Source organism: Terrapene carolina, unplaced genomic scaffold (assembly GCF_002925995.2).
Source record: "Terrapene carolina triunguis isolate 2854851 unplaced genomic scaffold, T_m_triunguis-2.0 Scaffold1018, whole genome shotgun sequence".
Classification (NCBI taxonomy): Eukaryota; Metazoa; Chordata; order Testudines; family Emydidae; genus Terrapene; species Terrapene triunguis.
The window spans coordinates 267867-286606 of NW_020665369.1; the positions used below are offsets into that span (position 1 = coordinate 267867).

At 44.9% G+C, this 18740-nt stretch overlaps 1 protein-coding gene across 1 annotated transcript in view; it reads right to left on the bottom strand.

Moving 5' to 3' along the window:
* The window catches only part of NFAM1 (NFAT activating protein with ITAM motif 1), a 20120-nt gene extending 9228 nt beyond the window's left edge, over positions 1–10892 (bottom strand). The window contains exons 1-3 of the mRNA XM_024213116.1: positions 10838–10892; positions 8905–9258; positions 7842–7954 (exon numbers count right to left, since the gene is read on the bottom strand). Of these exons, the coding sequence (XP_024068884.1) occupies positions 7842–7954; positions 8905–9258; positions 10838–10892 (522 nt within the window). The remainder of the gene's footprint in view (positions 1–7841; positions 7955–8904; positions 9259–10837) is intronic.
* Positions 10893–18740: the final 7848 nt, after the last annotated feature.

The window sequence follows — 18740 nt, forward strand, 5'->3', positions numbered from 1 at the left end:
CACCTACAAGATCTCTATCAAGCATTCTTAAAACTACAATACCCACCTGCTGAAGTGAAAAAACAGATTGACAGAGTCAAAAGAGTACCCAGAAGTCACCCTACTACAGGACAGGCCCAACAAAGAAAATAACAGAACGCCACTAGCCGTCACCTTCAGCCCCCAACTAAAACCTCTCCAGTGCATCATCAAGGATCTACAACCTATCCTGAAAGATGATCCCTCACTCTCATAGATCTTGGGAGACAGACCAGTCCTCGCTTACAGACAGCCCCCCAACCTGAAACAAATACTCACCAGCAACCACACACCATACAACATAAAAACTAACTCAAGAACCTATCCTTGCAACAAAGCCCGATGCCAACTCTGTCCACATATCTATTCAAGTAACACCATCATAGGACCTAATCACATCAGCCACGCCATCAGGGGCTCGTTCACCTGCACATCTACCAACGTGATATATGCCATCATGTGCCAGCAATGCCCCTCTGCTATATACATTGGCCAAACTGGACAGTCTCTACGCAAAAGAATAAATGGACACAAATCTGACATCAGGAATCATAACATTCAAAAACCAGTGGGAGAACACTTCAACCTCTCTAACCACTCAGTGACCGACTTGAAGGTGGCAATTTTGCAACAAAAAAACTTCAAAAACAGACTCCAAAGAGAGACTGCTGAACTTGAATTAATATGCAAATTAGATACAATTAACTTAGGTTTGAACAGAAACTGGGAATGGTTGGGTCATTATACTAATTGAATCTATTTCCCCATGTTAAGTTCTCCTCACACCTTCTATGTGTCATCTCGATTATCACATCAAAGGTTTTTTTCTTCTGCTGCTGATAGCTCATCTCAATTGATTGGCCTCTTACAGTTGGTCTGACTACTCCCACCTTTTCATGTTCTCTGTATGTATAAATATCTTCTTTCTGTGTGTTCCATTTTATGCATCCGATGAAGTAGGCTGTAGCCCACGAAAGCTTATGCTCAAATAAATTTGTTATTCTCTAAGGTGCCACAAGTACTCCTGTTCTTTTTGAGGATACAGACTAACACGGCTGCTACTCTGAAAAGAGACATCATAGAGGCCTGAGCTAGGTGAGCACCCTGATGAGGCACAGGGGGCAAGGCTGTAGTCTCACACAGGCTGCTCCCCTGCTTCAGGACCCACAGGACACTGGGGGGAGATTGTGACTTTAGAGAGTTGCCAGCAATCACATTTTTGTTGTGAGACTCATGTTGGGTATTTTGACTTGAAGCCTCTTGTGATGTAGGGATGAACAGAGCAACCTCACAAAGTTTTGCCCTTTCCCAAAATGGCCACCATTTCCCATACCCCATTAGTGGGCCTGATGCCAGGCTGCTCTTAATTAAGATGGCTACCATTTCCCTACAGCCTGTGCAGGTAGCAGTTAGGTTGACCCTAGAAAAGAGGGCCACCACCTCCTAGTGTCTCCAATGAGACTTAAAGTCAGGCTACATTTTAGCAAAGGTGTGTGCTGTCAGGAGACAGGGAGGGGCCATGCAAAGAGGAGGTGATTACGGGGCACAGGGAAGGACACTGGCAGGTAGGGTGGGGGTGGAGTAGGTGAATATAGGAGGACAGGACAATCTAGAGAGCTAAGGAGGGAGAGTGGTAGCAGCAGAGGGACTGAGGGGAAAGTAAAGGAGACTGTGGAAGAAGCTAGGGTGACCAGACAGCAAGTGTGAAAAATCGGGATGAGGGTTGGGGGTAATAGGAGCCTATATAAGAAAAAGACCTAAAAATTGGGACTGTCCCTATAAAATCGGGACATCTGGTCACCCTAGAAGAAGCAGAGGGCAGGAAGGAACCTGAGATAAAATGGCAAGGGAGGAAAGATGGGGGAGGTCACTGGGGGGATGGGTGCAGTGTTGCCATTTTATTGCAAGTCTCATGCTGTTTGGAGTTTTTCCAAAAGCCCCAGCTACTGAAGTCATGTGAATACACCACAATCTCAGCTTTCATTAAAAAAAAAAAAAAAGGAAGTGTCTAGCCCTCACAAGTGTAGAGAAAAACTCAGAAGTGTGAGTACAAACAGCACCAAACATAGAAGACAAATAAAAAGAGTCCCACCTTTATTATTTTTAGAAATCTCGTTATCTAAGCCAATCTCACTTGGGGCGGGGACTCATTATTTTTGACTGTTTTGGGGCAGGCAATACTGGGATTAGGAAATTGTGACCAGAGAAAGGTAAGTGATGAGTTCTGAGGAGAACAGAAGTAGGAAAGAATGACGTCTCTCCCACCCCGAGATAGAGAGGAGAGAAAGTGAAGTCTCCTTCTTAGAAGGGAAGGGGGTGGGTGGCCAACTTTTCAGGATTGGCCTGGAGTCTCCAGGAATTAAAGATTAATCTTTAATTAAATATTATGTCATGCGATGGGACTTCCAGGAATATCTCCAACCAAAATTGGCAACCGTTGTGTGTGTGTGTGTGTGTGTGTGTGTGTGTGTGTGTGTGTGTGTGTGTGTGTGTGTGTGTGTGATGAATTTTAGATTGAATTTTCAACTTGAAATGATCTCATATATGGACTGTGACCAGGCAGCTTATCTAAAGCTTAAAGCGCATTGCCAACCCCAAGTGCTCAGAAAGATGAGACTGGTTTAAAAATCATGAGATTAAAAATAATAAAAATGTTGGTTCTTTTGGTTTCCACATTTTCAAACACCACAACCTTTGAGGCCTAGAAACTTACCTTTTTTTTAAAAAAAAAGTGAAAGCTGAGATTCTCTTGTAATCACATAACTCCAGGAGCTGGGGTTTTAAGCAAAGCACCGCATATTGCAAGATTCACAATAAAATCTGTGAATTAGCAACACTGGAATAATCAGAAGACAAATAAAAAAAATTAATCAATTTTTTTTCCATCTCAAACCCATGATTGTTTGAGGGGGAAGGAGGTATCTCATGATGTTTGAACCTTTGAGATAGGTAGTACTGCAGAGTCCTGAGGCAGAGGAGCAGCCCCACAAGATAAAGAGGGTCAAACATACTTGCCTACAATGGAAAATGAAAAGCCTGACAATTTTCCTAAACGCTGATCCCTGAGCTCCCTCCTGCACTGACTTGGAGTCTGTGGGCACGTCTTCACTACCCACCGGATCGGCGGGTAGCAATCGATCTATTGGGGATCGACTTATCGCGTCTAGTGAAGACGCGATAAAATCGATTCCTGATCGCTCTGCCGTCGACTCCGGAAATCCACCGCGGCAAGAGGCGGAAGCGGAGTCGACGGCAGCGCGGCAGCGGTCAACTCGCCGCCGTCCTCACAGCCAGGTAAGTCGACCTAAAATACGCAACTTCAGCTACGCTATTCATGTAGCTGAAGTTGCGTATCTTAGGTCGACCCTCCCCCGTAGTGTAGACCTAGCCTGTGATGCTTGCCTACAGGGGAGTTATTCCAGAATAGCTATTCCTGATTAACACCATGTGTGGATGCTCTTAATCCAGAAGGAGTGCCTTACTCCAAATTAGCTCCAAAATCCATTTTGGAGTCACACTTTACCTTATTCCGGATTAATTTTCATGTGTAGACAAACTTTAAAAGGCACAGCACAGAACTCTCAGCCTTCCCAATCCTGGGATGCTCTGGGGACTGGAGAGGCTGGGGGCCTCCTGGAAAGCTGCCCGTCACCTCCTGAATGCTATGCAAAGCTGCATGCTACAGTCCTGCCCCTCCCTCTACCAACCCCACACCAGCATGACCCCCACACCAGGAGTTGTGACAGTGTGCTTGGAAGACATGTGTAGCTGTCTTCTGCAGTTCCTGCCCTGGGGAAATCCTGCCCTGACTGGAACCGGCACTGTTAGTGTTCCTTTATTCACTCCAGTTCCCTTACTGGGCTAAAGGAGGAGAGAGGTTCTCACCCCTGATTTCTCTCTCCTATTAATGTCTAATAATTGTAATTTTTTTAAATCAGAAAAATAATCTGTCTCTGACTGCATTATGAAAAGAGTGGTGCTCCAGGATTCAAGAGCTGTTGTCTTGGCCAGCTCTTCATTCCTCCTCTAATTTATTTGATGCCATGTTCATAAGAGCTTACAAATAAGAACATAAGAAAAGCCACACTGCGTCAGACCAATGGTCCATCTAGCCCAGTCTCCTGTCTTCCGAAAGTGGCCAATGCCAGGTGCTTCAGAGGGAATGAACAAAACAGGGCATCCATCCCCTGTCGCCCATTCCCAGCTTCCGGTGGTCAGAGACTAGGGACACCCAGAGAAGGGGTTGCATCCCTGACCATCTTGGCTAATAGCCATTGATGGTTCTATCCTCCATGAACTTATCTAATTATTTTTTGAACCCAGTTATAGTTTTGGCCTTCACAACATCCCCGGCAACAAGTTCTACAGGTTGATTGCGTTGTGTGAAAAAGTTCTTCCTTTGGTTTGTTTTAAACCTGCCACCTATTAACTTCATTGGGTGATCCCTGATTCTCATGTTATGTGAAGGAGTAAATAACACTTTCTCCACACCATTCATGATTGTATAGATCTCTATCTTATTCCCCCTTCAGTCATCTCTTTTCCAAGCTGAAAAGTCCCAGTTTTTTAAATCTCGTCTCATATGGAAGCTGTTCCATACCCCTAATAATTTTAGTTGACCTTCTCTGTACCTTTTCCATTTCTAATACATCTTTTTTAAGATGGGGCGACCAGAACTATATGCAGTATTTAGGGTGTCAGTGTACCATGGATTTATATAAGGGCATTATGATATTTGCTGTCTTATTATCTACCCCATTTCTAATGGTTCCTAACATTCTGTTTGCTTTTTTGACTCCGGCTGCACATTGAGTGAGTGTTTTCAGAGAACTATCCACAATGACTCCAAGATCTCTTTCTTGAGTAGTAACAGCTAATTTAGACCCCATCATTTTGTATGTATAATTTGGATTATGCTTTCCAATATGCATTACTTTGCATTATGAACATTGAATTGCAGCTTTCAGTTTGTTGCCCAGTCACCCAGTTTAGTGAGATCCCTTTGTAACTCTTCACAGTCTGTTTTGGATTTAACCATCTTGAGTAATTTTGTATCATCTGCAAATTTTGCCACCTCACCATTTACCCTTTTTCCAGATAATTTATAAATACATTGAACAGCACTGGTCCCAGTACAGACCCCTGGGGGACACTGCTATTTACCTCTCTCCATTCTGAAAACCAACCATCTATTCCTACCCTTTGTTTCCCATCTTTTAACCAGTTGCTGATCCAGCAGAGAGCCTTCCCTCTTATCCCATGACTGCTTATTTAAGAACCTTTGGTGAGGGAAATTGTCAAAGTCTTTCTGAAAGTCCAAGTACACTACACCCCCTGGATCATCTTTGTCGACCCCCTCAAAGATTATAGTATATTGGTAAGGCATGATTTCCCTTTGCAAAAGCCATGTTGACTCTTCCCCAACAAATCATGTTCATCTATGTGTCTGACAATTCTGTTCTTTACTATTGTTTCAACTAGTTTGCCTTGTACTGAAGTTAGACTTACCATCCTGCAATTGCCAGGATCACCTCTGGAGATTCTGTTTAAAAATTGGCATCACATTAGCTATCCTCCACATTAGCTATTGGTACAGAAGCTGATTTAAGTGATAGGTTACATACCACATTAGTAGTTCAGCAATTTCTTAAGTTCCTTCAGAACTCTTGGGTGAATATCAGAGAAGGGCATGCCTAGTAGTTAATGTGGGGCAGGGTCCCCGCACCAACCAGGGTTCAGAGCCAGGGTCCAGAAGGTCAAGAGCCAAGGGTTATATACCAGGAATCATAGGTACCGGCTTCCAAGTTTCCCCGGGGGCACTCAACCCCCACTCCACCCCAGGTCCTGCCCCATCTCCACCCCTTCAGCCAAACCACCCCGCCTCTTCCCGTCCCTGCTCCGCCTCAGGCCCTGCCCCCACTCCACCCCTTCCCCTAAGCCCTGTAAGATGGAGCACTCACGGAATTGGTGTCTATGCCAGGAATCATGCTGTGTCAGGAAACCAGGAGGTCAGGACCAGGAGACAAGAGCAGGTACCCAAAGCAGGGTGGAGACCAGTTGTACCAGCAAGTTCCTGTTCCTCCTTCTGGCTTAAGTAGGGAGAGTAGGCCAATCAGGAGGCCCAGCATTCTACCAATTGGGACTCCTAGATGAGCTGAGCTTCAAGGAAAGCCAGGTCTAGCTAATCCCAGCAAGCTGATAAACGGAGGGTTGGAGAGTGATGACCTCCCTGTAGACCTGGGTTCAGGACTTGGGTCATGACACTATAGTTATAAATGCCACAGAAAAGTCCATAAGGAAATCAATAATTCATCTGCAGAGCAGTGTTTGAGTGGCGGCAGTAAATAAGGCCTAGGGCCACACCTTGAACAATGCAGAGAAACCAAAATATTGAATAGTTGCTCATTAAGTAAGTACTGTCCATCCTGTGCTGAGATGAGGCAGAGGTCCAATGGAAAAAATAGCATGTAATCATGTAACTAAAGACGCTATCATAAGGCATACACATAAGTGGCTCAACTCAAGGATGCATAGGCAAACTTAATTCTGGCATTTCCTAAGTTTTAATTGCTTGACTTTGCAACATTAATAATGTTTTTACTGTAGGTTTTTGTATGTAACATCCCAGGTTTTTAAAAATAGCGAAATGGAAAACCAGAAATGTCATCACGTGGAATCATATTGATACCCACACGGTTTATCAGAAAAACTGGAAGCAGGAAGTCCACAGCACAGATCTTTGCCACTTGAGTTAGCGGTGTCACTGAATGCAGTAGTAGATTGCCATCCCCTATGTAGACCAGCCACCAGAGGTGGATGAGACACACACTTTGCCAGTGGGTTACACAGATATTTGCTGGCAGCAGAGGAATGTTGAGATTCAGGAATCCTAGGTTCCATTCTAGGTTCTGGAGAGTAGTATGCTCCAATGAGCACAGACTCTTATGCCCCTGCTTCCCCTAGACCTGACCCCTTCTGCCCTGACCCCACTAGTCTGTTCCTGTCCCAGCCCTGATTCTTCCTCTCCCCTTGATCCACCTCCCATTTTCCTCCTGTTCCCAGTCCTTCATCCTAGTCCCAGTCTTCTCCTTGGAGATCCACTCTTCCCTGACCTTAGCTGCCAGTCCCAGTCTCCTTCCCTGGGCTTCTCATCTCAGTCTCCCCTCATTCGCTTTGCCCCAGTCTCCTTGCCCAACTAGTTCCTGTATCCCTCCCCCTGCCCCACAGTGTCCCTCACCCCTTTTCCCCGGTTCAATATCCACCCAAGGCTCCTTGTCCATTCTGTTTCCTCCACTGCATACCTTCCCCAGGGGTCTAGCTCCTGCCCTTCTGCATTCCAGACTGGATGCTTCTCCACCACACTGCCTGGGCGCCAGCAGTGAGGGAGCATTGGGACCATAGAAGAGAGAGTTTTTGGGCTCTGAGTTCCTGCGCCTGGTGACACAGCCACCCCCAGCTGCTGTGAGAAGCGATTGCAGGGGAAGTCCTGCTCAGCCTGGCAGCCCTGGGCTACAGCACGCTCAGTTGCTCTTTGGGGATAATGCACACACAGTCTGGTTGACACAAGGAGCTTTCAACATGAACAAAACAATATATTTACCCTTCATCTTGTTCTCTGATATGGCTGAACCATTTTTGCTGAAACTTAAAAAAACCCAACAGTCTGAGGTAGACTCTCAGCATGGAAAATTTCAGTCCAAACAGTTAAAGTTTGGTAAAGTTACTAACTACTGAAAATAGGGTCTTATAATGGGAAGTGTCAAGAAACCTTAGCTACTGGCATCGCTACCAGCTCCGCCTGTAATACTTATCTTAAGACTTGCCTTTCTCTTCCACAGCAGCAGAGCTGTTCCAGTGATGCTCAGTATGGTGAGGATAGTGGTAAGAGCGATGAGAAATTTCCATGTGCCCGGAGAGGGCTCTCTGTACCCTGTGTCTGTGAGGAAGAAGGCAAACGATTCATGGCATGAGTGGAGGTGAGAACCCACTGTTCATTTTTACCCCCAAGTTTTCCATTCAATAGCTGTCAGAGGGCTAAAACTCACAAGCAGCTCTGAAGAACATATCTTTTAATATATGTTTTCTTTTAAATCACATCCTGGGTGAATGTGAAAGGTCCCAAAACGAAGACTGATAGTGATAGACAGAATCAGGTACAGGTAGGCCCTTGCAAGCTTTCCCAACGCCTCCAACTTTGCCACTGTACCTCATGCCTGACACCTCACCTTCTGCTGCTCCAGTCCTGAACCCATCCCCACCCCCTCCACACCCCCACCCCCACCCCCACTCCCACACACAGTTCAACACAAGACTCTGTGGGAGAAGTAGACTGGGGAAGACACGGGTGGTACGGTGGAGCGCAGGAAACAGGGACATGTGACAGACGTGGATAAGCAGGGGGTGGCAAAGCCATGAAAGTGCCTTGAAAGTGAGGGCTAAAAGAATGAGTTTGATATGGTGTAAGACAGGGAGCCAGTGGAGAGCTCCAAAGAGGAGGTTATGTGATCAGAACAGCAGGCAAAGAAGATGATATTTGCAGTTGCATTTTGTACGGATTAGAGTAAGGTGGCACTCCTAGCTGACATAGCTATGTTGGCAACACTTTGTAGTGTAAACCAGGCCTGCGCCTCTCTGTGCCTCCATTTCCCCATCTGTAAGATGGGGATAATGCTATTTACCTCCTTTGTAAAACACTTTGACATCTGTAGATGAAAAGTGCTACCCAAGTGCTAGGTATTACTAGTTTCTACCTTGTTTTGATGTAAAGAAAAAAAGGGCAAAAAAAAAAAAAATCACCCCTTTATGGGGAAACTCCAGCCAGATTTTGCCTTTCAAACCTCTTCTTCTGATCTCTCATTGGCTAGGTGAGGCGCAGTCGGAGCTTACCTCTAACAAGGATGAATACCCCATTTCCTTTTTCTGTTGTGCTTTTCCACACGGCCTCGCAGTAGTAGGTGCCAGTAGCAGGGGGGTTTTCTGATGGCCCAATTGTATGTGGGTAATCCTTCTCTGTTGTCTGGTTCATCTGTCCAGTGGGGATTGCTTCAGATACGGGACAATTTTTGATGGTGACTCTCTTGCCTTCTGAGTTCACCCAGTAATAATGGATTGTGAAGGTGGTGTATTCCTTCATGTAGGGGTAGCTGACCAGGCACTTCATCGATACCTTTTCATTGGCAAAAGCGACCTGGATCAGGGGGGTTTGTTTTACTGAGACCTTCTGTCCTGCAACCTGCCATCCTAGACAATAGGAGATAATCATTAGCATTACACACTTGCTCTCTCGCTTACACACACACAATTAGATGCATTATCATGGGGGTTGCACCCAGCTTTGCTGCATCCAGGATTGGCTATTGTCAGAGACAGGATGATACTGGACTACATGGACCACTGGTATGTTTTGGCAAGGCAACTCCTGTGTGGTCTATAGAGTCCATTAGATAAATATTGTGTGGTTTTAGATACACTTGCAATCCCAGGCTTCCCCTTTTTCTTTGTGAGTTCTTCTCTAAAACTCTAGCATGCTGAAAGGCGGAAGAAAGGAGGAAGTGGACTGATTACTCAGTGTGTGAGAATATGTTATGGCTAACAAAAGTGGAAATTAACTCTGGTTTGATGTTTCGTATAACACCTCCTCTAAAATCCTATGCCTCTGTGTCAGTGTGCAAATGTGTGTGTCAGTGTAACTGTGTATTTGGGTACGTGGGGTGTGAGAGTGAGGAAGGAAATTGCACACACTGTGCATGCCAGTATTGAGACCGTGAAAAATATTAAGAGGATGCAGCTTCATCACTCAAAACTTTTGCCACTCTAAAACAGCAAAGCAAAGGGCGAGTCAGCACATAAGATACAGGAACTATTGGCAGAACTGTGAAGACCTGAAGTAGCCATGCATGATAATATCTCTTTAAGAGAGAGGGGAAATCGTTCCCGTGATTGTTGTCAGGCAATTGGAAGGATATCTGCTTCTGCAATTTACCATGTGGTGATATATAGGAAGTTACAACAGAGGCTGCAGAAGCAAAGAGGAGACGCTGCCTCTAGGCTTGTTCCCTTTTTTGTTTAGCATAAAGAACAAAAAAGCTCAAGGGGAACACCATATATTGTGAAAATGCCAATAGAAAGCCCATTTCACAGGGTATATGCCCCCGTCCCTTTGACATCACGAGTCAAGTTCTAAACACTAGACAACCTTTGATCTGTTTATGTTAGCACCTGCAATTCCCATCTCAAAGCATTTGACATAATAATGAATAGAGAACAATAGGAGCGGAGGAGTGGCAAAAGCATTTTAAAAGTTATCAAAAAATCATCAGAGCTGCTCCAGCCAATTGCTTTTTCTTTCTATTTGCCAGTGGAGCTAATTTTCTGTCACTGAGTGGTCTCTCCCCACTCTCGAGTCTAGGGCATGATCATTCATCATCCTCATCTTCAGTCCACCCTGTATAACAATGCCAAGGTTTACATGAACCTGGCTTTCACACAAGCCATTACAAAGTGCCACTGTCGCAATGCAGGGCCGATACCAATACCTACCCTCCTGTCAATCCCTGGAGCCATTAGCTTGAGAAGAACTTGCCACAGAGAACCTGAACCATTTAATGTAGGTTACATGGCACTACTTCCATATTCCCCCTCTCTTCCGGATTTTCGTTATGAGTTCTTAAAAGACAGAATGTTAAAAAGACAGAAATACCAGGAATGTGCAAGTTCCTAGAGGGGGCTCTCTGGAAATTAACAAAAGACACCAGCTGAAAAAATGCCGTAATGTGACCAAATGGAAGCATAAACAAAAGGAACAGAAAGCACTTTTTACCTCCACGCTGAAGGAGCCAGAGAAGAAGGAAGATGGCATTTAGACTGGCGGCCATGATAGGGTCAAAGGCTGTAAGAAAACAACCAGATCTGACACGCCAACAGACGAGAGATGTTTTTGGTCAGGTATCTCCACAACTGAGACGTCGTTTCTCCCTTTCCTTTTGCAAGGGAAGAGGCGGGGAGGCAGCAGGGTGGGAAACACAATGCAGCAAGCAGGCTGTTCCTGGTAGACACGGCTGCCTTCTGCTTTTCGGCTGGACTCCTCCCTGCCTCTGTGGTTGTTGTAAACTGCTAGGCTGGTGTTACATCAGTCAATTGATGGCCACACTATATATAGCCCTTGGCTCGCTAGGGTTGTGTGTTGGCTGGAGCAGGTGATGGGGAAGCAGAGTGTGCTTTGCATGCTGGATGGGGCACTGGCAATACATAGGAAGGCAGATGTAGCTGTAGATGTACTATGTATTGTCTTTACAGGTAATTTTATTGATTTTGAGGGGTTGCGCTAGTGAGATTTGCTCTTAAGCACCCTTTATTTTAGCAACATACTGTGCCCAACCCTGCACAGGTACAAAAAAGAAGGAGTCTCCCTCCCCCCTTGGGCACCCATACAGGGAGCAGGCCCAGTAGCAATCACTGCACTCCCCCGAGTACAAAGATTTCTCCTGGGTAGCACTTAGAGCCCTTGACAGATGGGGAGGGGGGGAAAGCAATGACCTAACATACTCTTCAAGGCTGGTGCAGCAGCTGCACTCCTCCAGGGGAGATTTGGTTCAGATTAGCCAGAATGAAGGCCCCTTTCCCCCCACCTCATGAGCTGCATTGGGCTGGTCTCAGCTGGAAATCACTCTTTAGAGGTCTTACAGCTGAGCAGCAAGGACAATCAAGAGTGGTAACAAGGCTCTTGGGACCCATCTGGTATTTCTCATATGCAGGCATGGATTGGGCAGCACCAGCCCTGTGCAGATGTGGGGTCAGAGCGACACTTGACAGCGTCTGTCCAGCCGGAAGCGAGGCCTGAGATTGTTGGTTTGGGTGGGAGTGTGACACCTCCTCATGGAAGGACTTTGCTGTCCCAGCTGAATAGCAGTGGCTTTCTGTTATCTTTATCCTCATGGTACCCCGCGTACCTTTGCGTATTCCAGCGTTGATGTGTTTCTGGAGGATAGTGTATGCTTCTTCTGTCTCTGATGTGTTTTAACTCTGATCAGCATTTACGGATTTCAGGAATTCAGAGCGATGAATAAATTAAGTAGAGTGGGTTTGTGGGGTGGCTAGGACAACATCCTTTCACACACACCCCCGTCTACAAACAAGTTCTTTGCCACCCTAAATGTGCAGTCCTAGAAATATCACTATATGGAATTTTGAAATAAATATATTTATATCTACCATTTCAAAAGAGCTTGCACATGAGAATTATCTGGGGGATTTAGAGGCACTCCAGGCCAGAAATAAATTCCTTGCTGCAATTTGCTATGGTACAGCTTTCTGAAAACAAATGGCTTTGAAATGACTACCAGCAGCTAATAACTGCAAGGTAACACTCTATTCCTTCGAGCACCAGAGGAGCCTGAACCTTTGAATGTTATACTCAAGTTCAATTTGCATCTGGAATTTTGGACTGGGCTGTAGCCCTGGAGATTTAAATGTGGGGGGAAGTAGGGGATTCTTGTGTTTTTGTATCAGGACAGTGGTGGGTGTGAGGTTATTCAGTCTGGTTCCCCCTAAAACTCCTGTGGAGCCCGCTTAGGAAGGCTCTGCTAACAGAAGATTGTACCCGGACAGCACAATCCAAAACTTGTAAGTGCTGGGTAATGTTGTTACCATCAATGATACGTGAAGCTCTGTAGGTAAGAGACTCTTCAGAGCGTGAGCTGGCCAGCTGTATTGTGATTAGGAAGCAACCACTCTTCCCCCAGCCCCTATGGTACAGCATTACACAGATTGGCCAGCTACATTATGAGTTTGTTTTTCCTCTGAAGCATCAGGTATTGGCCACTTCCTGAGACACAACCCAGGACTGGCCTAAGGGTCCAGACTGATGTGGTGCTGTTTCTGTGCATAGCTCTAATGCAGGGGTAGGCAACCTATGGCATGCGTGCCAAAGGCGGCACGTGAGCTGATTTTCAGTGGCACTCACACTGCCCGGGTCCTGGCAACCGGTCCGGGGGACTCTGCATTTTAATTTAATTTTAAATGAAGCTTCTTAAACATTTTAAAAACCTTATTTTCTTTACATACAACAATAGTTTAGTTATATATTAGAGACTTATAGAAAGGGACTTTCTAAAAACGTTAAAATGTATTACTGGCACGCGAAACCTTAAATTAGAGTGAATAAATGAAGACTCGGCACACCACTTCTGAAAGGTTGCCAACCCCTGCTCTAATGGATCCAGTATTGTTGGAATGACAGGGGCCTGTTGTCCCCACAGTAAAAAAGCATTAGCAGAAAAGCATGTTGTATTGCAGATCAGGGACAACACCTTCTCTGTGCAAGAACTGAACCCCTTAGGACTGCCTGTTCCTAGCTGAATCTGATGTACATGCACTAGCAAGTACATACACACCTTTCCAGGTGAAGTCTTTTATTCAAGTGATCAGTCAAACACTAGCAAAAGCAGCTCTGCAGAGACCACAACAAAGTCTCTTTATTGCAGTCGCATTTAACACCACAACGAACAGAAGCAACTATTGGTGTAGAGAGGAGAGAGAACAGCTCAACAAGCTTGATTGCAGATTCTGGCTGATAACATTTCAGAGGGCTTTCCAAAACAGCCACAGCCTAGCTTTACTGTAATTTCACAAACCAGCTAGATTCCCCATCCCTCTAAACCCGGGCCCGAGACCACGCCCGCATCTCAATGCATTCAGATTATTGTAGACCTTTTCTACACTAGACTTTATTGCTTAAAGCTTTCCTATGGTGGCAGCCATGGTGGACGCGCCAGTATAGACATGGTCCAGGCTACTGCTGGCATTTTTACCACCACGTTATCTAGATCGGCTCTGGGCAGGGTGAGATGACACAGTAAAAACACCAGTGTCCTGTCTACACTAGCACTACCACCAGCAACAATGGGAAATGTAAAGACAAAAAGGGGCAGACACTGCCTACAAAAGGGAGGATGCAATTCTGTAATCTCCTTAGCTAGCAAAATGAGTCTCTCAGAAATTTCCCACGCTAGTTCCTTCCGTCTTGATCCACTGAAAAGGCTCCTGGCGCGTGAATCATCATCATGTAGCCTCAGGAGTTCCTTTTCACCACCCTTGCTACAATCCCTCACTCTCACATCATTCCCCCGAGCTTCCCCCAAGAATCTTCCTGGTGTAGCCTGTGTGTGCCAAATGGAGAACTGAACGGTATTTCTCTCACTTCACAGGCGGACATCTTCCAGGAATGGTTCTGTCGGCATTAGCCCCAGAATCCACAAGGATAATGGGAAACATAGAAGGTTGGTGAGCTTTGTTATACTGATGCAGGAGGAAGGTACCTCTGTAGCTGCCCTAGAATGATCTACAGGAAACAATTATACAGAGCATTAATGTGAGGCTGAATATTGTCCATGTGTTTAATGTTTTTGTTCTTGCCCTTCTGTTTGCTTGCCCCAATTAGCTACTCTTCACTTTAAAAAAATGAAGTTTGACATCTCATTCCCTGTGATCTGGAACATCACCAGTTGGCACAGAGTGTGATCAAACCTTATGCTTCAGGGCATTAACTGCTCTGCAGGGAGATCAGGAAGGAAAGGTTTCCCCTCCTGTGTTGGAAAGCATTGCATAAATTAGCCAGCTGTATTATGGATTTTTCCTCACCCTTCCTCTGAAGCATTAGGTAGCGCCTTTGCTGGATGCTGGACTAGATGAACAGTGATCAGTTCTAGGAAGACAATTTATGAATTTCCATGTAAAAATTACATTGTCCACAATGTAGTCAAATGCAGGGCGCTCGATCAGCTTACGGTCAGTTGTGACCATAAGGAAGTGATGGAAACCTCGTGGCATGGGATGTTTAAAACAGAACTGGATAAAACACTGCTCTTATTATCATCATCATTTACCCTAAGGCCCCAAATCAGACAGGGACCCTGTTGTTTAGAGCCCTGTATAAACACACACACACAATCCCTGCCCCAAAGAGGTGACAGTATTATTTGGAACAAGATGCAGTGAATAACAAACAGTAGGAGGGAAAGGCGGAAATGAACTAAAGAGAATATTCTTGCATGACAGAGGCCAGACGAGGCTTTTTGCATCTCTCTGAGTGGTGCACATTGAACCACCAGGTGGAGCCCCATTACAGAACGTGTACTTTTTCCCTTGTGTATCTGTTAGTTTTGGGGGTGGAGGTAGCTGTATAAATCTACTGCCTTTCCCCTTCCTATCTTAGTCACCTCTGCAAAAACATGGTTCATTTAGTCAGTGGTCCCTTTTCTCTAAGCCTCAATACGGTTACATGAACAAAATATGAAATTACACTATGTAGCATTATAGAAAGTGAGGCCTATCCAGGGCACTGCAGGGTAGGGTGACCAGATGTCCCAATTTTATGGGGACAGTCCCGGTATTTGGGGCTTTTTTTTATATGGTCTCCTATTACCCCCCACCCCTGTCCCAATTTTTCACTCTTGCTATCTGGTCACCCTACTGTAGGGGATGACATTACACACACACACACTCTATCCTTAGTTTGTTTATCAAACAGCAAAGATTCCTCTCCCAACCCACCTTCAGACCTGGGGGGAAAAACTACAGTTGCCCTTCTCTTTCCTCATGTTATAATGAATCTTGGGGGAATTATTCTTTGTGAGGGTAATTCTGCCTCCGGTCTTCTTGTTTTGCTTATGTTGGGGCTAAGGGAGGGGTGGATGAGATGAGATCACACACACACACACACACACATCCCTTTCCAAGGCTATTCAGCCATCTTTCTCTGAAAAGACAAACAGCAGCGTTACAGTCAAACACTTTGTGGTATTGTTCTTACAGCTCGGCCCCTGGCTCCTGGAAACAAGTGATTACATGAGAAGCTCAGTTTTCATTTACAAAAAAAGAATGTTTTTAGCTCTCACGGCTGCAGGAAGAAGATTATAAATGTGATCCAAGCACTTGCACATTAAAGGCTCAGAAACCAGAAGACAAGTAAGAATGCATAGTAAGAATGCACAGTGCCTTAAAAATCATGAGAGAGTTTTTAGTTTGTTTTGTTTTTTAATTCATGATTTTATTTTATTTTTAACATTTTGGGTTGGAAATATTGTAAACAGCACGAGCAAAACGGAAAGGCTTATGAAGACTGCACTAAAACCAGAGAAACTCCATTTAACCTGCATGCAGCACACGCATTGTAGAGAAAGAGGAGCAGAAATGCCAATTAGTATCTGGTATTTATTGCACTGAGTGCCTTCTCTGTGTAGGTTCTCTGGTGTTTTATGAGACCTCCCTCTGCAAATGAAATAGCACTTCCTATTGGTTTTTAAATTTTGCCTCTTTGGTTCTTTTAATATTATAAACAATTTATATCCTATGTAGTAAATAGAATAGAATTTTTTTCACCTCAGGACAGATTAACATTAAGCTTCTACTTTCACACACGAAAGCATTTTCTATTAATACAATAAAAAGCTTTGTACCTTGCACAGTATCTGGATTTCATGCAAGGTAAAACGCCAAACTCACACAGGTCAAGTGGGAGAAAAAAGCTTTTGTAAAGTATAGGCTATTCTGATTTCTGTCTCCCTTCACCTCCTCCCCCAGCTCCCATCATCTTGCTTTGGCAGAATTATATAACCCAGGATGTAAGACGTGACATCTGTATTTTGTATTCTGCAGTCAAAGTTCTATTTGAATTGAACAGCTCTTCCACTTACCAGCACCAGAGCTATAACCCCAGAGAAAAAGAGCACAACTAGAATACACTTAAGGCAAAAAATAATGCTAATGAACTGTAATCAACAATTTAAAGAACAAAAATTTGTACTTCTCAAGCTGTAGATGTTACTGCAATGGTTCACACATTAGACAAAACATGGGAAATAGAAGAGGAAAAACACTTTTTTCACTCATTCTAGGTCAGGTCTATGCTAGAATTTTTTGCCAGTATAGCAGTATTGGTTAGGGATATGATTTTTATGACATTTTTATACTGACAAAGCTTTTTAGTGTAGACGAGGCCCTAGTCACAAATTCCCCTGGTTGCTATCAAGGCATGGCAGGCAAGGGAAAATAGAAGATCTGCTTTACTGATATGTTTACTTGAAGAAGGAATTGATGGTAAATGCGGATTAAACATTCCTTATTACTCCCAAAGCCCAACCCCATATTCTGGAATTAAGAAAGGATACCAGAGTTACCCAATAGCACTGTGCAAACAACCTATTTCCTTAACTGATAAACTGAGGCCTAGTCTTCACTGGATAGTTACCTGGATTGTATTTAACTCAATTTAGTGATTTAGTATTCTCACATTACTGGCTGAGAGGCCAGTGGGGTGATACTGGGCAGGAAGAGGGGACACACCATAGTGAGCTGGATTTTTAAAGGTAATGGGGTGCCTAGATATACAGATAAAGGCCTAGTGGGATTTTCAAAAGCACCTGGACACCAAATTCCCATTGAAGCCCACGGGGCACCTATCTACATCTTTAGGTTACTATTACCTTTGAGAATCTGGCTCTGAGTGAATGGCTGTATGGTCTCCTGGTGGAAGAAGTGTATGTGGCTGAGCAGTGCTGGGTGGGGGGAGGGTGGAGAGGTTGATCCTGCAGAGGGCAGACAGAGCTGTATGTATAAACACAAGTTGTCAAAAGGATGCCAGGGAGACAGAGATCCCAATTCTACATTAATGACAGTCCAGCTCTGTGGACACTCTGTATCTCATCTACACAAGAAAGTTGAACTGATTTAACAAATCACGTTTTCAACCAATTTAGTTAAACTGCTGCAAAGCCCTATGTAAACACACTTATTTTGGTTTAGATTAAACAGATTCCTAATTGATTTAAACTAAATGGAACTAAGATTCCACCCCCCTCTAGACTTTTGCTTAACTAAATCAATATAAAACAACACCTTAAATTAAAATGGTGCAAATTTCTCATCTAGAAGATCCCTAAATCACTTATCTCTGGGTAATCTCATCCGCAAAACACAAATTCAACTACCTGCTGACAACTCACTGATGTAGCTTTGTACTCCACACCTGTCTCCTTCTGTCCAAACTAAAATCTAAGCCTGTCTCTCTGCCATCTCCTCATGGATGTCTAGCCATCAGCTCAACCACAACATGGCTAAAAAAAAGCCCCATAAGCACCTCCCGCCCCAGCCACTACCTCCTTTCTCAATCACTGTGGACAATACCATCATCCTGCCTGTCACTAGGGTTGCCAACCCTCCAGGATTGTCCAGGAGTCTCCAGGAATTAAAGATTAATCTTTAATTGAAGGTTATGTCATCTGATGAAAGCTCCAGGAATACCTCCAACCAAAATTGGCAACCCTACCTTTCACTCCGGCCCATAATTTGGGCATCATTGACTCAGAGCTCTCTCTGGGCCCTCACAGCTGGGCTATGTGTCTAAATCAGTATTTCTCAAATGTGGCCACATGCAGTCACCAGGGGCTTTTCTTGTGGCCATGACAGCCCCCTGGGCTGTGATTAGAAGGGGTGGGGAGGGCAAAGTAGTGCCTCCTCCTCCTCCCTGGTGCTCCTGGATGCACTGCCTTGGTGTTGGTTGCTGGGGCCACCCTCTGGAGTCACCTGGGGCACAACGCTGTAGGAGCAGGCAGCCGGTGAGTTCCCCATCTTCCCAGGGGTGGTAGGGCTCAGGCTTTGGGCTTCAGCTCAGGGGTGTCAGCAGGGCCGGCTCTGGCTTTTTTGCCGCCCCAGGCAAAAAAGCCTCC